This window comes from Cibotium barometz, chromosome 30, assembly GCF_041138505.1.
Source record: "Cibotium barometz isolate CiBa-2024 chromosome 30, ASM4113850v1, whole genome shotgun sequence".
Taxonomy (NCBI): Eukaryota; Viridiplantae; Streptophyta; class Polypodiopsida; order Cyatheales; family Cibotiaceae; genus Cibotium; species Cibotium barometz.
In genome coordinates, this window is record NC_141075.1 from 16,114,935 (window position 1) to 16,140,739 (window position 25,805).

At 43.3% G+C, this 25,805-nt stretch overlaps 1 protein-coding gene across 11 annotated transcripts in view; it reads left to right on the top strand.

Moving 5' to 3' along the window:
* Positions 1 to 23,860, top strand: part of LOC147621211 (uncharacterized) — a 50,664-nt gene extending 26,804 nt beyond the window's left edge. For 8 of the 11 annotated variants that reach the window (XM_086823919.1, XM_086823920.1, XM_086823921.1 and 5 more), the window contains 8 exons: positions 1,827 to 1,971; positions 3,553 to 3,666; positions 3,748 to 3,840; positions 3,949 to 4,123; positions 19,903 to 20,051; positions 20,227 to 20,426; positions 20,751 to 21,104; positions 22,902 to 23,860. In XM_086823919.1, the coding sequence (XP_086680045.1) occupies positions 1,827 to 1,971; positions 3,553 to 3,666; positions 3,748 to 3,840; positions 3,949 to 4,123; positions 19,903 to 20,051; positions 20,227 to 20,426; positions 20,751 to 21,104; positions 22,902 to 23,634 (1,963 nt within the window). In that variant the 3' untranslated portion in view covers positions 23,635 to 23,860. The remainder of the gene's footprint in view (positions 1 to 1,826; positions 1,972 to 3,552; positions 3,667 to 3,747; positions 3,841 to 3,948; positions 4,124 to 19,902; positions 20,052 to 20,226; positions 20,427 to 20,750; positions 21,105 to 22,901) is intronic. The other 3 variants (XM_086823927.1, XR_015269777.1, XR_015269776.1) reach the window with 3 other exon arrangements.
* Positions 23,861 to 25,805: the final 1,945 nt, after the last annotated feature.

Sequence of the window (25,805 nt, forward strand, 5' to 3'; positions counted from 1 at the left end):
CCTGTCTTTCATGCAAAGACGAAGCATGTGGATGTGAAGTATCACTTCATCAGAGAGGTGATAGAGAACAAGCAAATTCAGCTTGTTAAGATTCATACGGATGACAACCCGGCTGATCTGTTGACAAAGAGTTTGCCTCCGGAGCGGTTTGCTCATTGCAGACACTTGATGGGCATTGGATGAGGCCAGTTTCAGCCTTGATATGGCCTTGTATATTATCATGTACATGCTGATTTTTTCTTTTCCTTTACTTAAGGGCACTTTGCCTTTAAGTGGGAGGTTGTTGGGGTAAAGGCATAATGCCCACCCTTATAGTGTGTACAAGCCCATAAGTTATAGTACATAGTACACTTAGTACTTTTAATGTACTAAGTGCACTATGTGTACTAGTGCAATATACATGTGTGATAGGGGAGTCACACACTCTCACTTGGTGAGTTGACTTATCCCCACAACTCTCTCTCTCTCCCTTCTTCTCTCTGCGTATGTCTCCCACATGAATCTCTAACCCTAATTCTCTCTCCCATTCAATAATAAAATGTCCAGCCTCTTTAATAAACTGACCATCCACATTCTAAAAGTGTGAGTGCCCAACAAATACAACTGAGCCTTTGTTCACGTGCTCAATGCCCTGAACGTCTGCAGGAGCCCATGGGTTGTGTAGTCCCAAGTCTTGGCCCTCGGACACGATAGAGTGCATGTCACATTTCCCGTTCCCAAAGCGTGTATGCGATAGAACTGTGTATGCAGAAATTCAGTTTCTCTAGTTCTCTGAAGATGATCCCCAATTCACCATGCTTTCCACCAAGAGAAGCTGCCTCAAAAGTGTCCACTAGCAATAGACAAAACTGTCCAAAGTGGTGTGCTTTTAATAATCGGGAAGTCTTCTTTTGGATAACCACAAGAGGGGGCAAAATCAGCGTTTTTTGGGAAGTGTTAGAAAACAGTCTCATTCGGGAGGTCGTATCTCCCAAATAGTGAGGAGTTGGAAAAATTCCTTCGAGACCATTTTCGAAGATCTCTAAAAACTCTACACCTTTGTCCTTGAGCCTTGAGGTCTTCGAGTCAAATTCCATTGTGTAGGGCCTCAAAACAGCTCTGTAAACCTGTGGCATGGAAAACTTGGGAAATTTTTAGCACAAAACCACTTCAGTACCAACCTGTTGCGGGAACGACCAAGGTTTAGAGAAACAAAGTTATTCTACTCCAAATAGTGAGGAGTTGGAAAAATGCCTTCGAGACCATTTTCGAAGATCTCTAAAAACTCTACACCTTTGTCCTTGAGCTTTGAGGTCTTCGAGTCAAATTCCATTGTGTAGGGCCTCAAAACAGCTCTGTAAACCTGCGGCATGGAAAACTTGGGAAATTTTTAGCACAAAACCACTTCAGTACCAACCTGTTGCAGGGACGACCAAGGTTTAGAGAAACAAAGTTATTCTACTCCAAATACGCTACAACTCGCTCATACATCACTTCTCGAGATTCTATTTCTAGCACACAAAAAAATCTCTTACAAAATAGGAGAAATATGTTTTCTACTGTCCAAAAACTAAATGATCACATAATGATGGGAAAAGAGTTCCTAGATCTAAACGAACATTATTCTAAACAAAAAAAAAGAGAGCAATATTTCAGGAAATATATAGGTATAATATGTGGCGTCACAAAGACTTACGAAAGGTTTCTCTTGATCAAGTTTATCCTTTCTTTAGCTTGTTTGCAAGTTGGATTGCTGCATGGTTAAAATGCTTGTGGTTTTACCCAGGTATGTGTATCAATGTTATGTTGTCTTGTTAAGTCATCAATGCCAGCATTATTTGATGCAGAATTAAATTATACTGCAAGGGCGCTGATACGGTTATTCTGAAACGGCTAGCAAAAGATCAAGGAGGGATTGCAGAAGTTAGTGTAAAGCATATGGAGGACTTTGCCCACGCTGGTTTTCGTACACTCTGCATAGCAGAACGTGAGGTATTGTGCTGTACTCTGCGATTACTATCTATTCTACATGCGGAACTTCATTTGGTTGATAGACTGTAGTGAAATGTATTATTGATTCAACTAGGAGGTCTGAGACACCTAGAAATTGCATTGTGACTTCTATACGGTCTCTCAAATTTCATTCAGAATATCAGGACTGAGATTGATCTAGGTGAGTTTAGCTCAATCGTCTGCCAGAACTGCCAGTTTATTTGCAAAGGCATGTGGATATAGTACTCATTTTTCTTGGAGACCCTAGATGTTTGTAGCTGCCCCATTAGAGATTTACAATAAGATCTAGGTGAGTGCAGATGGTTAGATGCCCAGAGGCCTTATCAGATTATTTCATTTTCTGATTGCATTGTCCAGAATGGATGCCACTTCCTTACTTGAGTTCCTAGCTAGAGACCCCACTGAGAGATGTACGATATTGCTAGAGTCATGGAAAGATTCTTTTGGAGGACTTGTGGAGTTCTGGCAGCAGCTGGAAGGTCACACTTCTCTTTTGGCTTATACCACAGTGTGGACTGCCCTATAATTGATTCCGAGCAGTTCAAAAAGCACACCTCTCCCAGGCCTGCAGTGTGGTGCGACCTGGCCCCAGATGTGACTGCTGGACTTTGTAGTTCTTGATGTGATTTGTTGTAAAAATGCATCAAGGGGTGGAGATAGGACCAGAGTTTATTTTGGGAATCTTCATTAGCAGTATAAAGCCACACTTCATTGCATGGGTTTTGGTTGCATGTTTCACAAGGTTAGTAAAATCTATCAGTGCATGCTTACAAATATCGCACTTTTTATGCACGATGATGCGATCAAGACTGGCAATCCTGCGCCTGTGGCTTGTAGTTGAGTTGGTAGCTTCCATATTGGACTCTTGAACAAGGGGTCTCAGAATCACTCCCAGCTTGCTACCTCCTCAGGCAGGAGTTGTATTCTGCCTACGGGCGGGCATAGGACTTTCCGGGCCTCCCGAATTAGTAGGATCTCCACTCAGGAAAAAAAAGACTGTCAGTTCCACCCAGGTACTTTCAGGACCTTTTCCTTACTCTGGATCTCATTTAGCAGTTACCTCACCTTGGGAGATTACTGCTAGTTTGACAGCATGACGGAAGTGGAGAGCTAGAAAAGAATAATGAGAGTACTTGAACTTATCACCACCACTGTTTCTTGTAATGTGATACTTTACACCCTTTTATCTATTTGGAAAAAGAGGTAGTGTACGTTTAGAGCCTCTTAGCTCAAAAGATGCCCTTTGGGAAGTTTCAGGTCAACCCTGACTTTTTGTTTTCATCTCTTGTGTGTGTGTGTGGGGCGGGCGTGCGGCCCGGGGGGGGGGGGGGGGGGGGGGGGGGGGGGGGGTCAATTGGATTTTTCACCTTTTTTGACTGCACTGGAGATGGATTCTCTCCTTATTTGTCATATTTAACCAAAGTCTTAATTTTTGTGAAAAGATTCATGATCCATAGGCTAATGCGTCCTATATTACACATGTTTTTTAATAGCTGTTTTTCTTCTCTGAGTTCCTGAAAGGCAAGATGTTTTTATCTTTTGATGTGATCTCCTTCCCAGATTGAAGAAGCTGAGTTTAAGAGCTGGGCAACACGCTTTCGTGTGGCTAGTGTGGCACTGGATGACCGCGAAGAAAAACTAGGAGAGGCTGCGGATTCGATCGAGCGTGAAATGGTTGGTATTTGCCAAATCACACTTTTATGCTTAGTTATGCCACCTGCATGAATTCACTTGATTTGCTTTTCATTTTTTCAGGTGCTTCTTGGAGTCACAGCTGTTGAAGACAAGCTGCAAGATGGTGTGCAAGAGACTGTGACACTTCTGGCACAGGCTGGAATCAAACTTTGGGTATATCTACAAAGATATGATCAAAATTCTACTTTGCTGATGTAACTAACCAATTATTTATGTATTCTTTTAGTTGTAAGTTGGAGAATGGTTTCTTTGTGAATTCAGGTTCTTACAGGTGATAAATTGGAAACAGCTGTTGCAATAGGCTTGGCATGCAACCTTTTGGCAGACTCTATGCACCTTTTTCTATTATGTGAATCTTCTTTCAATAGTGTGCCTCAGATGCTGCACAGCATGCTTGATGAAGCTAGGCAAAGGACCCATGCAAGAACATGTGCAGGTAGATGCATGAAAACTGTTTGAAGCTACACTCAAAAAGTATTGAAATTCATATCAACTGTGTTTCAAGGTTTGGATAGCCTTTATGAAAATGCCCAAGACAGTACTTTCTTTATCTCTTTAATTATAAATTGTATATTAAATAATGTTGTTATGATTGATTTTTTTCCAAATGTGGGATCTAGTACGAAATGGGACCCGGGGGGGTGGGGATCAAAGAGCAGACCTGTAATGCCAAGTGATCTTGCCGTCCCAATCGCAGAGAAAGAGGTCCGGGCGCCATGTGCATAGAAAAGCCTCTCACCATCTATGCATGTAATCCAGTGGCGGATGGTATGAATGATGTTCGTCCATATGGAATGGATGGACTCAAAAGGGAGAGTGGAAGTGCCCTCAATGGCCTTGCTGTAAGGTCTTCCTAGACCATGACCAAGGGGTCATCTGACCTAGAACTGAAACCCGAACGAGGTTTCATAGACTTCATGTTGTACGCATTGCATGACCGATGGATTGTGGCTAGCAACTCACCACCCGACTGTAGGTTCAGTTCCTCAAACCACTTCTGAGCCTGAGGTCTGATTGCCCCGAGCCCTCAAAATAGGCACTTGTGCGCACTCACACACACACAAACAAGCGCGCACAAAAAATATCTGTGACTATTCGCAGGGGGATTTGATAGTGCAGCAGCCCTGGACCTTGGGCAGCACCCAAGAGCAGCCAAGTGCCACCCACTCTCCAGATGACTAACAAGTTAGAGCCCTTATCGCATCCTCCACACTCCTACCCTACAGGTACGTGCCAGCCAGCACAAAATTAAAAGCTTCATAGGATGCAATTGCATGGTTAGCAGCCTTTACTCTGCTAGTATCCTCAGCTCATGCTACTATCTCCCCGTGGTCCACCTGCTGTCTTGATGATGAGAACATTTCGCCATGCTTTGCAAACAGTATTCTTTGGATGTCACCCATTTTCATTGGATGCTTGGTCAATCATGTTCCTCATCCACGTTCTGCCATGGTCAGACATCTTAGCACTACTACAATTGTGTAATTCTTCAGTAAGCTCATTCGACTTTGCAAGAATGGACATTGACTCTGCAGTGACGACCTTGGTGGAGCAGGCTTCTTTTCCTGCTGTTTCAAAAATAATAGTGTTTCAAACATGATCCCAAACTCATGATTCTGGAATCTCATGAAGAAAGATTGATCTTCCACATGAGACACACAAATTCTTTTTCATCTTCATTTCCACTGACCTACATGTGAAGAACTTCTATAGATACTCTGCTATGAAGGAAGACATCCCCATTTCTGACAATCTAAGGCCGTTGGCGTAGGAGGCTGTGACTTGGTTGAACACAAAGCTAATCAATACACTTAAATACACTAAGATTTGAAGGACACTTGCTCAAATACAAGAAGTAAATTGCTGAATTGACAAGAGACACACAATGAGCCGGAACGGCCGACCCCTCCCTTGAGTAAATTGTATTACTATTGGAGAAATTCAATACATAGCTTCACGGGCATCCATTGCCAAATCCTCCATGCCAATGCATATGAAATTCAGCATTTAGAAAACAATGGTATGTCGATGTAGATCACCAAGGAGCTGCCTTGATGCCCGGCCTGACTTCAGTGCCCATATTCTCTACCATTGGCTCTATGTTCTACCAAGCAAGGTAGCAACATCTTCAAGAGCACATAGGACAAGAGAAATACTACACAGGGCGGCTAAACAAGGAGTCCTGCCCTTCTACTGAATAAGTAATGACAACACATTGTCCAATTAGCTTACCAGTCTTCATAGAAGTTGTTGCAAGCGGAAGCCTTCGCGTTGGAAGCTTTAGGAGTGTTAATATCTTTGATTTGCCGCAATCCTTCGCGACAAAAGTCTTCGAGAGGATGAAGGGAACCGTGGGAAAGCTTCCCCTATGGTTCAACTTGAGAAAGGAAGGCTGAAATTAGGGTTTTCAGTAAAAAGACCAGAAATTACAGCAAAAATGAGAGCTGTTTTGCTGAATTTCAGTCATTGGGAGTGAGTAGGAGAGTGATTAGCACTTGGAAACACTCTTGGAAGCTTGGAAAACACCCTAGCAAGTTGGGTATGGCTATGGAGAGCTTGGAAATGGAGAGAAATGGTGGAAAAACAGAGTTTTCAGCCTCCAAAAATCCTCACGAAGAGAAAACACGAATTTTCTCTTAATAAGTAAGTGAATTGGGGTCCAATCAGGTGAAGGGACATGGGGAGATGCCCATTTATGAGTAAAAGGGGAGGATCAGCAGGTCCTGGACATTGAGTCTTGTCTCCCTCGGGACTTCATTGAGTGTGAACTTGGAAGCGGTCATAATTTATAAGTGACTTTTGGGCGCCCAAACTCTAATGAAGTGGGAACGCACTCACTTATAAATATTGGCTAAGTCCTAAGGGCTATTTGAGCCTAGATTGGGTAATACTTACCACCTGTTCACATGCCACACAACCATGTCAGCAGACAGTTTCACACGCACGGTGCACGGGCGGGCGTCCCCTAGCCCGGAACTACACATAGGTCATGCAGGCATGAAAACAGGATGCAATTTCATTTGCAGGCAAGCACATAAAGATGCTATGCAATGCAGCATTGGCATGAGCAATTTCCGTTCATGAAACCATATAAGACCAGGCGTTTCTAGGCAAGTATATGCGATACCAGACGCAAGTATATGCGATACCAGACCCAGTGGAAAGCCAATCCTCCAGGCGTTTCCGGGCATGTATACAAAGGCACAAGTCCCAGCGGAAAGCCAAGTCCTCCAGATATTCCGGGCATGATAACATCAAGTCCCAGCGGAATATCATATCCAACTATACAGCATGACACGTGTCAATCACATGCATAGGCACATTCCATAAGCCATGGACACCAATCCAATATGTACATAGTGTGAAAGCAAGAGTGAACCATTCGGGTGGCCAACTGGTGACATTCTCCCCCCACTTCTAAACAGTTGTCCGCAATTGAAATGCATCCAAATATGTGTGAAGCACATGCGGGCAATCTTTGAAGAACTCTTCATCTACCCATTTAGCATCAATGGGAAGATAGTTCTTAAACTTCACAAGTAACGCCTCACAACTTTGCCTGCAAGCTTGCATTCCTTGTGATACACAATCTGCTCTGGCTGCAAGATCTCCTCAAGCTCATCCACTTCTGGTGGATCCTCAATGAGCATTTCACTGGGCTCCGGCCCTACATACTTGCGAAGGAGACTCACATGAAAAGCATTGTGTATGTACCAATGACTAGGTAATGCCAATCTGAAAGCCACTTCATTGATCTTCTTGATCACTCGAAAAGGCCCATAGTACCTGGTTGCAAGCTTAGGATATGCACCCTCTTTGCCAGGCCTCTTTGCAAGTCTTGCTTTCTTAAATTTCAGCAATACCCAATCATTCTCTTTAACATCTAATTGCCTTCTATGCTTGTCGGCAACCTTTTTATGCTTGTCTTGTGACCTTGCAATGGCTGTCCGCACCTGAGCAAAAGCAATATCCAAGTCTCTTACATACTCATCAGCTGCAAATATCTCATCCTTTGTGCGAAGGATGGGTGGCAAAACCACCTTACCATAAACAATCTCAAACGGGGCCTTTCCCGTAGATGCATGTACTGTGTTGTTGTATGCAAATTCTACAAGCGGTAAGTACTCCCAAGAAGACTTCTGATCCGCCACATAACATTTCAAGAGATCCAACACAGCTGAATTTGCAGCCTCACTTTGCCCATCCGTTTGAGGGTGATAAGCTGATGAGAAGTCCAATTTGGTGCCCATATTATCAAATAAGGCCCGCCAAAAGAGACTTGTAGTCCTGGGATCTCTATCCCCCACAATGGACTTTGGCATTCCATGATGTTTGAACACTTGTGCAAGATATATTTTAACCATATGCTCAGCTTTGATGGTCTTTTTGACCGGCAAGAAATGAGCTTGCTTGCTAAGCCTGTCCACAATTGTCCAAATTGCATCATTACCCTGTTGGGTACGTGGCAAGTCCATTGTAATACTTTCCCATGGCTGCGTGGGAATAGGCAATGGCTGAAGCAAAGCTGGTGCCTTTTGCCTATCAAATTTGACCTTTTGACAGGTGAAACGTACATGTGCCTCTATGTCCTTCCGCATACCTGGCCAAAAGAAATACCGCTCAATCATGTGCGTAGTAGGCGTTATGCCTCTATGACCAGCATATGGAGGAGCATGGCACTCATCCAAAACCTTTTGCCTCATGTCAGACACCACACATAGGCAATTATCTTTCATGAGATAACCCTCTTTGATCACATATGAGGCATGTGCATGACCAGCCATCAAATCAGCCCAAATAGTGGCAAAATCAGCATCTGTATGATACGAATCACGCATGGTAGACAAGTCCCCATGAGAGGCAACCGAGATAGCTGTTACATACGGCTTTCGTGACAATGCATCGGCCACTACATTCTTCTTTCCCGGGGTGTGCAAGATCTGAAAATGAAACATAGAGAGGAAATTGGCCATCCTCATATGCTTCTCTGATAACTTAGTTTGAGTAAGAAAATACCTCAAACTCTGGTGATCTGTCTTCACAGTGAAATCAGCCCCAAGAAGATAGTGTTTCCATATAGTAAGTGCATGAATTACAGCCAAGAGCTCTTTCTCATAAATGCCAAGAGATAGCTCTGCATCATGCAATCTACGACTCTCATAAGCCACGGCATGTCCCTCTTGATTAAGGACAGCTTCTATGCAATTTCCAGATGCATCACATTCCACACAAAAAGGCTTTTGCAAATCCGGAACGATCAACACTGGACCATAAGTAGTTGCATCTTTCAATTTGAGGAATGCATCTCTCTCTACATTAGTCCATTTGAACACGGCCTTCTTCTTTGTTAAATTATGCAAAGGAGAAGCAATCCATGCAAAGTGCCGAATGAACGTGCGGTAGTAAGAGCATAATCCAAGAAAACTACGGATCTCATGCACCGAACTCAATTCGGGCCAATTCCGAATTGCATCAATCTTTGCAGGATCCATCCGCACTCTCTTTGGACATAATATGCCCAAGATAATGTATCTCTGACAAGAAGAACTCACTCTTCTTTGCATTTATGAAGAGTTTATGCTTATGGAGCTCTTCAAAAACAATAGCCAAATGAGCTTTATGCTCTTCTTCGGTCTTCGAGAAGACTAGGATGTCATCAAAGAAGACACCTGTAAATTTCCTGTACCCACGGAATATGCGATCCATCATTCTATTGAATGTAGCTGGGGCATTTGTAAGACCAAAATGTTGGGTTTTATGCTGTGTATGCACCCAGAGGAGTGCTAGTGATCATCAGTAGATTGCTGGGGCACTTTTTACTTCAGTTAGTGGAGGTTTTTTTCCCAAGTTAGCTTAGTTTCACTTATAAACAGTTTATAAGTGTTTTGGTCCACCCGGCACATTTTATGGCCGGACATGTGAACACATCTTTTAGGTCACTTTATTATGTGGCTATTGTACTTCATATTATCAACTGAATACACAACAAGAGTCGTGTTCTCTCTCTGCTTCACAAGACGAAGTGGCCACTGTGGTCTGTTTCTTGCTTAGCCAAGAAATGCATGAAGAGCCAAGAAAGAAACAATTTCCACTAGTGGAATGTTTGGTGTATCAAAATCACCAGCCCAATCTGAATCACTGTAAGCGTATAACTGCATGTCACCTCCCTTAGGATAAAGCAATCCAAGAGACAAGGTACCCTGCAAGTACCGGAATACACGCTTCACAGCTTGCCAATGTGACAACCGCGGGCTGTGCATGAATCTGCTCAACTGAGATACGGCATACTGAATATCTGGCCGTGTAGTACACAAATAAATAAGGCACCCAACAGCCTGAGCATATGTAGTGGCATCAAAGGAAATACTGTCATCTTGTAGTGACAGTTTCATCCCAGGCTCCATAGGAGTGCTAATAGGCTTGCAATCCTGAAATTTAAACTTCTCCAAAAGTTTAGCAACATACCGAGATTGCAATAACCCAATGCCTCTGTTATCCTGCACAAACTGTATGCCCAAATAGTAGTGTACAAGCCCCAAATCAGACATGTCAAATGTCTGTTGCAGTATCTCTTTAAAAGCTGCAATTTTGTCATCATTAGATCCCATGAGCAAGAGATCATCTACATAAAGACTGATGACCAGTAGATCTGTCTCTTCTTTCTTTACATACAAGGTGGCTTCTGATGGACTGTTCACAAATCCTTGAGTGAGTAGGAAAGCATCTATCTTTGCATACCAAGCTCCTGGAGCTTGTTTCAAACCATACAAGGCCTTTTTCAGCCTGCATACTTTCCCTTCATGACCATGTTCTGCAAAACCTATGGGCTGATATACATAAACTTCCTCCTCGAGGTCCCCATGTAGGAAAGCAGTCTTTATGTCCAACTGGTGAACAACCCAACCACGATGTGCAGCCAATGCAATGACACACCTAAGTGTCGACATACGGGATGTAGGAGCAAATGTCTCCTCATAATCAATGCCCTTCTTCTGTGCATAGCCCTTTGCAACTAGACGGGCTTTGTACTTGTCAATGGATCCATCTGCATGTCTTTTCAACTTATAGACCCACTTAGTACCAATTGCTTTCTTGCCTTTGGGCAGATCAACCAAATCCCATGTTTGATTCCTTTTAATAGAATCAAGCTCATCCTGCATGGCTTTGTTCCAATGCACATTGTCTCGTGCATCCACAAATGAATCAGGCTCATCATCATCCTGTAAACTGGCTGCCATAACCATATTCAAATCCATGATGTGTGCATGCTCATTGGTCCGTGTCTCCCTACGAGTACGACCAGCAAGAGGACCCTCTAGATGGCTGTCCTGTAATGTCCTCAACCGAGAACATGTAATTGATGCTGGTGAAGAGGGTGATACCATTCCCGTTGTATCTCATGTACAAATTAAGAAAGTAATGAAAAAGAGTATTTTTGCGTACTTGATTTTTGTACGAGATCCTGTCGAGGAAAATAATGTACATGTAAACACTCTTTGTAATGATAGGCTGAAATTTTTGCAAGAGCACAATGATTGTTTTGCTGATGAGTTACCAAATGAGTTACCACCTGTACGACCGGAAGATCATCGCATTGATCTTGTGCCGGGTAGCTCACCACCTAATAGGCCAGCCTATCGTGTAAGTGCATCCCAAAAAGAGGATCATGAAGCAAGTGAATGAGCTTCTTGTGAGAAGGGTTTGGTTCAGCCAAGCTCTTCTCCATATTGTTCACCCGTCCTCTTGGTTCAAAAGAAGGATGGATCCTTTCGTATGTGTGTGGATTATAGAGCTTTGAATAAGCTTACCATCAAGAATCGGTTTCCGATTCCACGCATAGACGACATCCTTGACAAGTTGGATGGATCGGCATGCTTTAGCCGAATTGATCTCAAGAGTGGATATCATCAAGTGCGTGTAGTGCCTCACGATGTACACAAAAAGTGCTTTCAGGACAGCATTTGGGCTTTATGAGTATCTTGTTATGCCTTTTGTGAAGGCTTTCAGCTGTTAGGGTTAGGGTTTGGAGGTACTGCAAACACAAACGTGGGGAAGCAGAGAGAGAACACGACTCTTGTTGTGTATTCAGTTGATAATATGAAGTACAATAGCCACATAATAAAGTGACCTAAAAGATGTGCTCACATGTCTGGCCATAAAATGTGCCGGGTGGACCAAAACACTTATAAACTGTTTATAAGTGAAACTAGGCTAAACTGGGGGAAAAAACCTCCACTAACTGAAGTAAAAAGTGCCCCAGTAATCTACTGATGATCACTAGCACTCCTCTGGGTGCATACACAGCATAAAACCCAACAAACCTCCCTGGAGTGATATGTGATCACTGTACATCATCCACCAAAAGGAAACAAATTCAAAGCAGTGCGGAATGCTGCGAATTTCGGACGTGGTAATGCCTTGGTGAAGATGTCTGCCACATTCTGATCTGTAGGACAGTAGATCAGACTGATATCACCTGCCTGGAGTCTCTCCCGAACAAAATGATAGTGAATCTCAACTGAATACACAACAAGAGTCGCGTTCTCTCTCTGCTTCCCCACGTTTGTGTTTGCAGTACCTCCAAACCCTAACCCTAATAGCTGAAAGCCTTCATTTGGTATCAGAGCTTCCAGGTTGACCTGCCCTGCCCGCACTGCTCCACGTGGCCTGCTATACTGTTCCGTACGACTGCCCTGCGCGAGTATCTGCTCTGTATTCTGTCCGTACTGGTCCCCGCCACCAGCTGCACCAAAGGTACAGGTTATCGCTTGTTTTGTACTGTACCCGTCAGCTGCAGGTACAGTCGCCCAGCTCCGTACAGTACTAGTTGATAGTACTTGTTTCCCTATTGTACCTGCTGTGTACCTGGTCGCCCTGCTCCGTACAAACCACGACTGCAGCCGTACAGTCAACGTACTTGCACAGTACAGCTGACCAGAACTTGCTACGCACATCTGAAGTCAACAGTCGACTGCAGTTTCGCCTCCTGCTTCCATACTGTACCTGCTCGCCCTGCTTCCGTACATGCTTCCGTACAGTACCTCGACTGTAGCTGCTATGTACCTGCACAATACAGTCGACTGTACTTGTTCATTACAAATACCATAAACTGCTCAGTACAATAGTGGTAAGCATTACATATTTTGAATTTTGGGCATTTTTATTTTCTCTGTGAAAATCTTCTGGCAGATACAGGCAGACTTTCTTGCAAAAGAAAACTCTACAGGTTTCTTGCAAAGTTTTGGGTGCAGTAACTTTGGGCAATTTTTGGGCATTTTGGCACTGTGTAAGCCATTTTTGCTGCTCTACTCAGTCAGTGGTGCATTGTGTTGCACATTCAGAGGATTGAGAGTGCAGGCATATTTGGGTTAACTGTATTCAGTGGAGTACAGTTGCTTTCAGTTTTTTTGATACACAGGTACAACATTGTGCATTGGCATAATGGCAAATCAACAGTAGAGTGATGTATTCACGTATTTGTCTAAGGAAGACAATTGGATGGCACGAACTACTCCTTATGGAGTTTTATGCTGAAAAATGTGCTCGTGGCAAAAGGTCTTTGGGATTTTGTTAGTGGTGATGAACCACGTCCAGGTCCATTGGCTCCAGAGACTCCTCCCCAAGGGGGTGCTCGTGGACGAGGACAACAGGTACAGGCTCCAGGTCAGCCATTGCCTGTTCAAAGAACAAATGCTCAAAAGACATGGGATGCCGGAGATGCACAAGCCTTGTCACTCATTGCATTGTCAGTACAGAGGTCTATTATACCTCATATTCATTTAGCTGGCTCTTCACAGAATGCATGGGTGACTTTGGAGCAGATGTATGCTGCTCGTAATGAGGCTCGGATCTCGTTTTTGAAAAGAGAGCTGGAAAATCAAAAAATGCTTGAAGGAGATGATATGTCTAGCCACTTAAACAAGCTGCAGGATTTGAGAGAGCAACTCATCAATGTGGATGAGATTATTCTTGAGACACAGCTTGTGTCCACCATCTTGCACTCTTTGCCAAGATCTTACTTGGCTTTTCATACCTCTTTGAACCTCAGCACGAGGAATGCTGTTGAACCCCTCAAGTATCAGGAACTTGTTGCTCTCTTGCCACAAGAAGAGCAAATGAGGAAGAATATGAATATGAACACAAGTGCTGAACAAGCATTTACTATAGGTCAAAAGAGGAAAGGCAAATCTCAGCCAAAGAGTTCAAATCAGAATTCAGGTGATGGTGGTTCATCTCAGGATACCAAGAAAAGTGATGGACAGCCCAAGAAGAAGGGCAAATGTCATTACTGTAAGAAGCCAGGTCACTACATCACAGAGTGTAGAAAGAGGATTGCTAAAGAGAAGGCAAAAGAATCTGGGATGTCTGTAAATGATGCCTCTAAAGCTCCTCCAGAGACTGCTTCTTTTGTTGAGGACAGGGATTACTGTTTCTATACATGCAGCTATGATGCCTCTTGGTCTTCACAGGCACTCAGTATGACATAGCATGCATGTACTTGGTATTTTGATAGTGGTGCTTCAAAGCATATCACATCTCGCAGGGATTTGTTTTGTCATGTACACCCTGCCCCTGTTGGCAAAACTGTGCAGTGTGCCAACAATGCTTCATATCCAGTTCGTGGCATTGGGGAGATTCAGCTCACAGCCATTGATGGCTCTATTCTTCGCCTTACAGATGCCTTATATGTACCAGGAATAAAGAAGAATTTGTTGTCCATTTCTTCTTTAGCACATTGTGGTATGCAAGTCCACTTTGATGATGATAAATGCATGGTCAGAGACAAAGCTAATGCTTTGACCTTGATGCTTACTGGTACATTATGTCATGGACTTTATCAGTTGGATGCATTTCAGCCAGTGGATCAGTCTGCTTATAATGCATTCACTCTTACTCCAGCTATGGTTGATGCGGAGTTATGGCATGCTCGCATGGGGCATGTAAATTTTGGTAGTCTTATGCTTATGCAGTGACATAACATGTTTACAGACCTGCCTCTCATGGAAAGGCCTCCAGATCACATTTGTGAAGGATGTATTTTGGGAAAAATGCATAGGTTTTCCTTCCCACGTGATCAGGCTCTACGAGCAACTGCAAAGTTGCAGCTTATACACAGTGATCTTTGTGGTCCCATGCAGACGAAGTCATTAGGAGGTTGCTTCTATTTTGCTACATTTATTGATGACTTCTCTCGTATATGCTGGGTCTATCCTTTGACACAGAAATCACAGGTATATGATGCATTTTTGGCCTTTGTAGCACTTGCTGAAACAGAATCAGGATGCAAGGTTGGGGCAGCAGGCACCACAGGTCAGACACATACCTAGATGGTAAAGGTGATCTTGTTAGTCTTGTAAGCCTTGCACGGATCAATACGTGTATGCCAAGGCTTTCCAAGCAATACATCACAGCCATTCAAAGGCGCCACAAGAAAATCCTCATGATCCACATAGCCTTGAATGTGTATGCGCAACTTGCCAAAAATAGGCATGACCTGCACTTCTCTACCAACAAAGGCAACCCCTGCTTCAATTTGAGGACCCATGTCCTCCATTTCAATACCCAAAGCAGCTGCCATCTGAGTGGATATGAAATTTTCAGATGCACAATCATCAAACATGAACAAAGCGGGCTGATCTTTGAGCTGTCCCCAAGCTTTACATACAACCCTATCTTTGCTATCATGTGAAGTGTTGCCCTGCACATCCGGAACCATATGCACATTAGGCTTCGGTACATCAGCATTTTCAGCTTTGTTCTTCTTATTTCGGCATGCTCTTGCCATGTGCTCAGTGCTGCCACAAGTAAAGCATTTGCCTTCACGCATATATTGCTCCTTCTTCTCAGCACTAAGACCAAAGTTTGCCAGCTTATAAGGGCGCTTTTTAGCAAACTTATTTTCAGCTTTTGGACCTGATTTGGCTTGGTTTTGGTCCCTTTTAGGTGGCTGTCCATCATTTTGCAGGTTTTGGACAACCCTCTCTTTGCCTTCAAATGAGGGTTTAGCCTTATTGGATCGACTCAATTTGAGTTCCAATTGCTCGGTGGCAGTGGCGGTTGCGATTAATTGGTGTAAGGTATGACCAGGATACATTTGTAATCCAGCTTTGTACACGGGTTGCAATCCCGATTGAAACCTTCTCTTCCTTTCCGCCTCGGTGACATGCATAAATGGAGACACCTCCAAGAGCACTTTCCAAAACTTTTGTACATGTGCATTTACCGATTCCCCCTCATTTTGCTTTACCCAATCCAACTTCATTGTTATCTCATTCAATGCATTGGGAGGCAAGAATTGAGCATAGAACCTCTCCTTGAACTCTTCCCATGATCTAACGGGATTCGGTGAGAGCTTTTCCGTGAGCCACCAATGGGCAGCAGTGCCTTTCATGAACATGCTTACATGCCGGATCATGGATTTCTGAGTGAAATCCTCATCACTGAAAGCAATATCAAACTGGGCAATAAAAGCAAGTGCCTTTGATGCATCATATTCCCCATGATATGTGTCAAACTTCACAGATTTGTCTCCGGCTTTGAAGTCACGAGACTTTGATGCATGTGTGTGCATCTCAACATGTTTTCCCCCATGTTTGTCCATTGGGACAGCCCCTGTGAGACTGGCATCATTTTTGGACCAAAAGGTGATGCATAAGGCATAGATACATGTGCCCTGTAAGCATGAGGCATGGCTGGCCCCTCAACATGCATTGATACATTTTCAGCCATAACTTCTCCCTCACGAGCACACTCGAAGGCATGAGTGGCATGAGAGATACGCGGAATACCTGCACCAACAGAAAATTGCAGCCCATGTTGCATGTGTTGTGCATGCACATTTTCAGCCGGCAATGGCATTTGATATACATTTTGACCACTGCCATAAACATTGTATCCTTCACGGGCTACATAAGGTATTCCTACATGGCGTGAAGTCACTGATTGTTCCTTTCCCATAGCATGGAGATTTATCCTCTTAGATATAAGTTCTTGTTCGGGCACCAGTGGGGATTCCAAGACATGTGGGATGGTTGCCTTTTCTGCATAGGCATCCTCGGTACGAACCAAGTATGCACGTGCTGCATCCCTCGGTTGCATGTGCAACTCTTGAGCAATCATTGCCATTGCATGATCCATATAAGATTCAGCTTTCTTGGCCTTCAAATGATCATGTACCAATGGATCCTCGCGGTGATAGAGATTCAATTCTTCTTGTTGTGCATGGAGAAGAGCCTGCATACGAGTAAGTTCAGCCCTCAAGACTATGGACTCTTCTTCTTGCATCTTCTCTTTGCCACGGGACGGCTGTCCCACATATTCATGTTCCCTATTGTGCACCACATGAGTTTGCTCATCCTGTAAAGCATTGGAGGCATGCATTTCATTGTCCCTGCCTCTTGTATTAGCATCTCCAACATTCAGTGTATGGCTGTCCATAATGTTCTAAGTGTAGAGATAGCTAGTGTTCACGGTGATCGTCTCTCATGATAGAAGTGAAAGAGAACCGTATGCTCTGATACCAATGTGACTTGGTTGAACACAAAGCTAATCAATACACTTAAATACACTAAGATTTGAAGGACACTTGCTCAAATACAAGAAGTAAATTGCTGAATTGACAGTAGACACACAATGAGCCGGAACGGCCGACCCCTCCCTTGAGTAAATTGTATTACTATTGGAGAAATTCAATACATAGCTTCACGGGCATCCATTGCCAAATCCTCCATGCCAATGCATATGAAATTCAGCATTTAGAAAACAATGGTATGTCGATGTAGATCACCAAGGAGCTGCCTTGATGCCCGGCCCGACTTCAGTGCCCATATTCTCTACCATTGGCTCTATGTTCTACCAAGCAAGGTAGCAACATCTTCAAGAGCACATAGGACAAGAGAAATACTACACAGGGCGGCTAAACAAGGAGTCCTGCCCTTCTACTGAATAAGTAATGACAACACATTGTCCAATTAGCTTACCAGTCTTCATAGAAGTTGTTGCAAGCGGAAGCCTTCGCGTTGGAAGCTTTAGGAGTGTTAATATCTTTGATTTGCCGCAATCCTTCGCGACAAAAGTCTTCGAGAGGATGAAGGGAACCGTGGGAAAGCTTCCCCTATGGTTCAACTTGAGAAAGGAAGGCTGAAATTAGGGTTTTCAGTAAAAAGACCAGAAATTACAGCAAAAATGAGAGCTGTTTTGCTGAATTTCAGTCATTGGGAGTGAGTAGGAGAGTGATTAGCACTTGGAAACACTCTTGGAAGCTTGGAAAACACCCTAGCAAGTTGGGTATGGCTATGGAGAGCTTGGAAATGGAGAGAAATGGTGGAAAAACAGAGTTTTCAGCCTCCAAAAATCCTCACGAAGAGAAAACACGAATTTTCTCTTAATAAGTAAGTGAATTGGGGTCCAATCAGGTGAAGGGACATGGGGAGATGCCCATTTATGAGTAAAAGGGGAAGATCAGCAGGTCCTGGACATTGAGTCTTGTCTCCCTCGGGACTTCATTGAGTGTGAACTTGGAAGCGGTCATAATTTATAAGTGACTTTTGGGCGCCCAAACGCTAATGAAGTGGGAACGCACTCACTTATAAATATTGGCTAAGTCCTAAGGGCTATTTGAGCCTAGATTGGGTAATACTTACCACCCGTTCACATGCCACACAACCATGTCAGCAGACAGTTTCACACGCACGGTGCACGGGCGGGCGTCCCCTAGCCCGGAACTACACATAGGTCATGCAGGCATGAAAACAGCATGCAATTTCATTTGCAGGCAAGCACATAAAGATGCTACGCAATGCAGCATTGGCATGAGCAATTTCCGTTCATGAAACCATATAAGACCAGGCGTTTCCAGGCAAGTATATGCGATACCAGACGCAAGTATATGCGATACCAGACCCAGTGGAAAGCCAATCCTCCAGGCGTTTCCGGGCATGTACACAAAGGCACAAGTCCCAGCAGAAAGCCTAGTCCTCCGGATATTCCGGGCATGATAACATCAAGTCCTAGCGGAATATCATATCCAACTATACAGCATGACACGTGTCAATCACATGCATAGGCACATTCCATAAGCCATGGACACCAATCCAATATAGACATAGTGTGAAAGCAAGAGTGAACCATTCGGGTGGCCAAATGGTGACAGAGGCATACCTCATGGCCCGGTTTCAGGTCACTGGAGTGTTCATGTTTAGTGGAGTCTCACTATGCCCCTGCCCCTGCACACTCCCCATCCCCAAAAAAAAACCCAACCCCCCCCCGCACCCCTACCAAAAAAAAAGGAAAAAAAAAGGAAATGTTAAAACTCACCAAACCACCACCACCAAAAAGAAAAGAAAATAAAAAAAACCAATGGCAGAGGTCTTATGAGCTAAGGATAACATTAGAAATGGATTTTACAAAACATTCACTTTGTGTCTTAGACCGTGAGTGACAAGGTCGGCATCTTGATGCTTTGGGAACACCTCCTTCCTGCCCGCTGTATTGCTAGATACAGAAAGGTTCGACGTGAGGACCTACAGCTTCTGTTAGGCCATGATGGGAATGAGGGTGGAGTTTATGTTTCACAAGCTCGTGGATTCAAAGGTGCTGATTTTAGGTAGGTGTTGAGAAGCATATTGGCTTTCTCAATCTTTTGATCCCAACACATTCAGAGTTGGACCACTTATGTAAGACAAGGCTTCCAAGTTCCTATATAGATTCTTGGTGATCAAGGCATAGCATTGCATGTGCAGAGGTCTCTCTATTGGTTGGCAGCAACAGCAGCGCTTGGGAGACGTGTCTTTTTGTTGCAGGGACATGATTCATGACCTCTGGAAGGCTTTTGCCAACTTTCTTATGGTTTACTCTGATTGTCACAGCCCTAGCACCACCAAGCTGTGGACTGTGCAAGGGTTGACATGTTTTATGCCTGTAGTAAATTTCATGTAAGCTACCTTGTGTACTGTGTCAGAGTGGATGTTTTACTTGAGTAGCAGCTTTCTTCTTGCCGATGTTCAATTGGCAGTTCTGATTGTAAGGTGTAAAAGGAGCTTTAATGCCAATTCTTGAAGAATCCAAGATGATGTATGTCCGTTTTAACGCTTAGGTTAAATGACTAATTTTGCGAATAAAAAATTGTCAGTCTGTGCCACAGATAGCCTGTAAACAGAGAATACCCACTCACAAAATTTAAAAACTTGTGATACAACCTGCTTGTCTACTGTCCAGGTGTGGAAGCCTCAGATATGGCAGTCATTATTGAGGGTGACTCATTATCTGTTGCTCTAGAAGAAAACAATAGAACTAATTTTTTGGAACTGTGTCAAGAATGCCGAACTGTCGTATGCTGCCGTGTATCACCGCTTCAGAAAGCATTGGTATTTACCCTGTTCAGTAAGAAAAGATGATTCACTCTAAAAAGCACATACATTGCATAAATAAAGGTTTTGACATGGCTTTATCATATACTAGTAAGCTTCGTGTTCAAATCAGAGCTGTAGTTAAAGTTATTTTTTCAATCTGTCTTTTAAAGGCCAGTAGTTACTTCTGCAGGTTACACAGTTGGTTAAAGAAAACAATTTTGCAGTAACTCTGGCAATTGGGGATGGTGCAAATGATGTTGCAATGATTAAAGCGGCACATATTGGAGTTGGTATTAGTGGGCGCGAGGGTATGGCAGCTGTTCTTGCTAGTGACTATGCGATTGGGCAGTTTCGTTTCTTGGCAAGGCTGCTCCTAATTCATGGAAGATGGTATATTCCGTAACTTACGAGCTAATAGTTAAGTGGTTCCAAGTTTCGTGCTTCCAGTTACAAGTAACTAGGATTTAAAAAATAAATAAAATAGCTATTTTCTGAGGATGATTTTGGCTATATTAGCTGTAATTGTGGGAAGAAATAAATTTTTGTGGTATAATTTTCTTATCTGAATTCACTTTTCATGGTGCTCATAGGAATATCATGCTTGTTACAGAAAGAAACCCTTGCTACAAATAAACTCTCTTAATTACCATGAAGCAGGATAATGGATTGGATAATCCAGATAATTATTATGTACCTTTTTGTTGTGTTATTCAGGTCATACAAAAGAAATAAGGTGCTGGTGATGTATGCCTTCTACAAAAACATCGTATGCGTGATGGGGCATTGCTACTTGGCCTTTTTCTCTGGCCTTTCTGCCCAATCTCTCTATCCAACAGCACTTATATCAACGTACAATCTTTTCTGGACATCCCTACCCACTGTGGTGCTCTCCACTCTTGATCAGGATGTACATCAACTTACTGCTCAAAGCAATCCTCAGTTGTACAAGGAAACACAAGGAGAAAAAATACAAAGCTTTTTTAAAGAGGCAAGCTGTTGGTTTTTGTCAGGTTTTTGGCATTCCATTGTAGTATTTTTCTTTCCATTGGCATCCACAGTAACTGCAGGGTGAGTGTCACTCTCTCTCTCTCTCTCTCTCTCTCTCTCTCTCTCTCTCTTAGTGGAAACAACTAAGTCTCACGAACAACATGTGGTTGCGGTAAACTGCAAAGTTTTTTGAAAGGATCTTGCTGGCCTTTTGACATTTGATTATAGCACTCTTCTCTTTAGTATTGTCTATTGCAATGGAGGGGTGCCCTCCCTTGTAGTTGCAAGACATTGATACTCTCTCTCTCTCTCTCTCTGGCGTGAACCTGGTGTCTCTCTCTCTGGCGTGAACCTGGCGTGAACCTGGTGTCTCTCTCTCTCGAGTGAACCTGTGCGTCTCTCTGGCGTGAACCTGGCGTGAACCTGTGCACCTTGCCCTGCTCGCTCTTCGCGCTGCTGGCGTAGCGTAGCTGGGTACGTGCGACACCAACAGCAGCGCAATGGGCAGGCACAAGTGGCAGCAAGGGGCGTGCTCAGCGATGGGCAACAAGTGCTAGGTGTTCGCCCTCTACCTCGCTGCCGTTCGCCATATGTGCGGTCCAGGCTGGTGGATATTCTTGTAGACGTGAGCGAAGGCGCAAGAAGCAAGCGCACAGAAGCAGACACGGCGCTGCACAGTCAGCAGACGCGGTGACGCACAGTGGTGGCGATAGCGCTCACTCAAACACCAACAACACAGACACACACCTTCTGCGCAGGTGCTTACCAAGTTTGGGCTGCAGGCAAATAGGACTGCAGGAGGCGCCATCATCATCATCTACAGGTGCCCCAATTCTTTCAAGTAGTTGTATGATGCTCCTTAAGTTCCGTATGTGCACAGTGTAGGAGTCTTCAAAATTCATTTTAAGCCTGAAGAATTGAAGCAACACAAAGAGATGATGGAGAAGCTCAAAACCCACTATTTTTCCATCAGACAAGGGGCCATTAAATGGGCAAGATCACATGAATTCCTCTTTGATTAGCTCCATAATTCACTCCCTATAATTTCTTCACCTCCCCTTGATTTTCTCCACCTCCAAATGAGAGTGAATACCCCTACCTTTTCAGCTTTTGATATTAGTTCTCACTAATAGCCTTGGACAAGTCTTCAATATAAAATTTTAGTCCTATGCCTGCCCTCGAAATACGAATGTCAAGCATAAAAATATATTTAATTCCTTGCCACTCCGCAATGCATACCCACAATTCCAATAATCTCAAGAGGTTCAACTCCAAATTCTCACCGCTATCCTTGCAAAGAACCTTATTATATTGGGCTAGCTTATCCACAGATCTTGAATATCTTTGTAATCTTTTCCAAATGCAAGACTGCGAATAATATCTGAGCAGAAAATAGTGAGGGAGCTCTCAATTGCCTCAGTACATCTTCCTCTCCAAATTTGCCTTGAAGATAGGCTGCCAGTAATCTCTAATACATTATCTAGAGGGGTGTTGTGAAACCAAAAGGGATATGTATGTACCAAATCCAAGGGGTTTTTCCTGCACTGTCCCCTCTCGGAAGGCCTGAATGGCATGCCCAGATTTGGAAATTTGGAAATTGGTACCTTTGTAGGACACCTGGCCCCGATTTCATAAGCTGTGCCCAACTGATGACACGTAGTGCCTCTCATAATATGAGACTCCAGCTTTGCCAAACCCTAGAGTGACCTTGTGCAAGGGGTGGTGTGATACACTAGCATTTGAATCTAATAACTATAAATTTGAAAACCGAGGAAAATGCCAATGCATACTTTTAGATAACTAATTTCCCTTAGTAAGGAGAGTGAATGATGCCATGCCATAAGTATCTGACCTTGGTTGTTTTTTTTTAAAATACAGAGAAAACGGGACAGTTAATGGAATCTTCAATCTGGGTGTGGCCGCTTATACACTTGCCATTGTTATTGTCAACATCAAGATCGTGACTTGCACAAACAGTTTCACAATCTTGTCCATTGTCTTTATTTGGGTTATATCCATACTTTCTTACTTTATTTTTCTACTAGTGATTTCTTATATGGGACAGACGATTAGTTCCTTCAACGATCTAAGCGATGTTGGGTTCAAGATGTACTCTTGTACAAGTTTTTGGCTGGTACTTTTCCTAGGTGTTGTCAGCGCCTTCTTGCCGGACTGGACGTTATCTAAGCTCCACAAGCAGCGCACCCCGGAGGATTTTCAAATATTTCAGGAAATTGAGCATGGGTGGAGAAATGGGGTCTATTCAGAGAGCCCTGGCTATGTTGGACCACTAACAAAGAGAGCATCACAAAAACCTCAAGAGAGAGAGATGCAAGACAACTCCATGTTGGACTTGGTACAATTCCCGACAAAGAAAGTGCATCCCTCTCATTTAGACAGTGAAGAACTACCTGCCCGGAGACGGATGACGTGGCGAGAGGTCCTTTCAGAGGTTGATTTGGAGGCACTTGCTCATGCAGAGATAGAAAACGGGTGGGCCAGGCGCCTTAGCAATGGCTTTGAAGTAGTCACTAGGCACAGTGATGTAAGTACCATACCAAAGCCTCTTATAGAAGGGCCAATACCTCTCCTCAGGTTGAGAACCGTCTAGAAGGTGTCTCTCTGGAACCCCGACATCCCCCCCCCCCCCCCCCCCTTTCTTAGGAGGCATGGAGATCACATAGCTGGGCACTACATGTGTTTGCAATGCTCGTTCAGAGCAGAGTTGTACAATCTTCATGTGTTGAAAGTTCACATGCATATTTGCATGAACATATTTTTGGTGTTGCTTCCTATTCTCTTATATAAATTAAAGGTAATAGATGGCATTTTCCCTGCAGAATCACCTTGCTTTTTTGTTTCAAAATATAAATTATAATGTGGTAGAGCATGTACTGTGATCCATTACAAAAAACACACAGGAGAAGGGATGTCATTTATGTTCAAATAGACAATCTCAAATGTGCTCAATCAAGGGCATGCCTTCAAAAGGAGCAACTTCGTTTTGGGGTCCACAATGAGATGGGGAAGCACCAAGGTTACGCCCCCGCAGCAATTCTAAAAATAATATGGGCTCCCTTAAAACTGCATTAGAAAAGGTACCCAAAAAAGAACCATGTGTTACTTTTTGGTGCAAATTAAAGAACTGAGAACTGATCAGAAGCTCACAAAATCAAAGATTCAATGAGAGTTGACAAGATGAGTGACTATGAAAACTGACAAAAACTATGACATTCAAATTCATGACAATAGTTGTAGGATCACAAGAAAAAGAATGTATCATATGTACTCTAAAAGTTTTATTTCATGAAGGTATTCTCTCTGGATACAATTTCAGCTCTTTTAAATGCATTGCATGATTCAGGTACCCAAAGCTCTAGTTTTATTGCATGAGCAATACCCCCGTTTACATTTTCAACTCCTTAAAAATGGTTCAATTTTGTACACTTGGCTTTTCAGCTAGCTTGTATATTCTAAAAACGTAATTTATTTTTGTGAAGCTACCTTATTGCAATGGGTCTTCGAAAGGTAACATTGCAGTTCGGCCAGTTTAGGCACCCTTTTATCATTGTTTTCACAATAGAACTTATGATTGTATTCAATGAAACATGTCATGAAACTTTTTTGCTTTATCATTGACACAAGGAACAAAACCTATGTGCCATCAAGCCATTAATGAGGCCTCCCAAGGGTGACATGTTATTGAAGGACACTCCCTGTTTCTCCCAAAGTTTTTTTTCTTTACTATGTTGGGTAAATTTGGCAAGGAGCTTCTCCACAGCCATCACCCTCAATACTTGCCATATTGGATGCCTAGTGGATGAAAACGAAGGAAAACAATGAATGTAGTAATGTATGCACACACCATAAATTCAAGATGCTTCCTTTGTCAAACTTGTCAGCAATGGTAGTGCACAAAACAATAGCTTTTAGGTTATGCAACACTAGTGGAGCAGAAATACCATGTAGTTATTATGGTCACTCAGATTTATTGAGCTTGAACATGCAGGAAAATGAAATGCCAATTGGTAATGTTGTGAAGAATAACACTCTTTCTTGCATGATCAAGATTGTGTGTGCACACTTGCAATGCAATGAGTTTAATAACTCATGTTAATAACAAAGATCCAAGTCCGTTTCCCAACAAAAGATCTTTCCATTTAGTTACTAACATGAGTTTAATAACTCATGTTAATAACAAAGATCCAAGTCCGTTTCCCAACAAAAGATCTTTCCATTTAGTTACCAAAAATACAACAGAAATAGCTAATACATGACCTAGTCTCAATGAAGGGAGGCAAGTAAAAAAAATAGGGGACAAAGAGGGGCTCTTCCTCGTAGTCGATTGGCTCCGCTCTTGGAGGAAGGCTACCTCATACAATGCGGGGAATGGGAACAACCAAACAGGTGGCCTATAAAGCCAAGTAACCTCGTTGTCTTTGACCCTAACGAAAGGATCGCTACTCCAAATCCGTTGAAAAGCCTCTGCATACTCTCAAAGCCACCTTGAAGCTTCTCCTAATGGCCACAGAGGCTGTGTATGATGATGTATGTCCATATGCTCTAGGTGGACTCAATGAGCGGTGATGTGGTAGTGCCCTCTATGGCCTCACCTACTGTGGGCGAGCTCCCCAAATGTGCCATGCTACTATACTGATGATGATCTCCCACCTTTAAGAGGGGCATATGGGCCTCCTCCCTACTGTGGTTGTCGTGGTGACATTGTGGTGACAGAGGAGAAGGGTTGGTGCTGTCTCGGAAGCCCAGGCTACCACCCCCCAG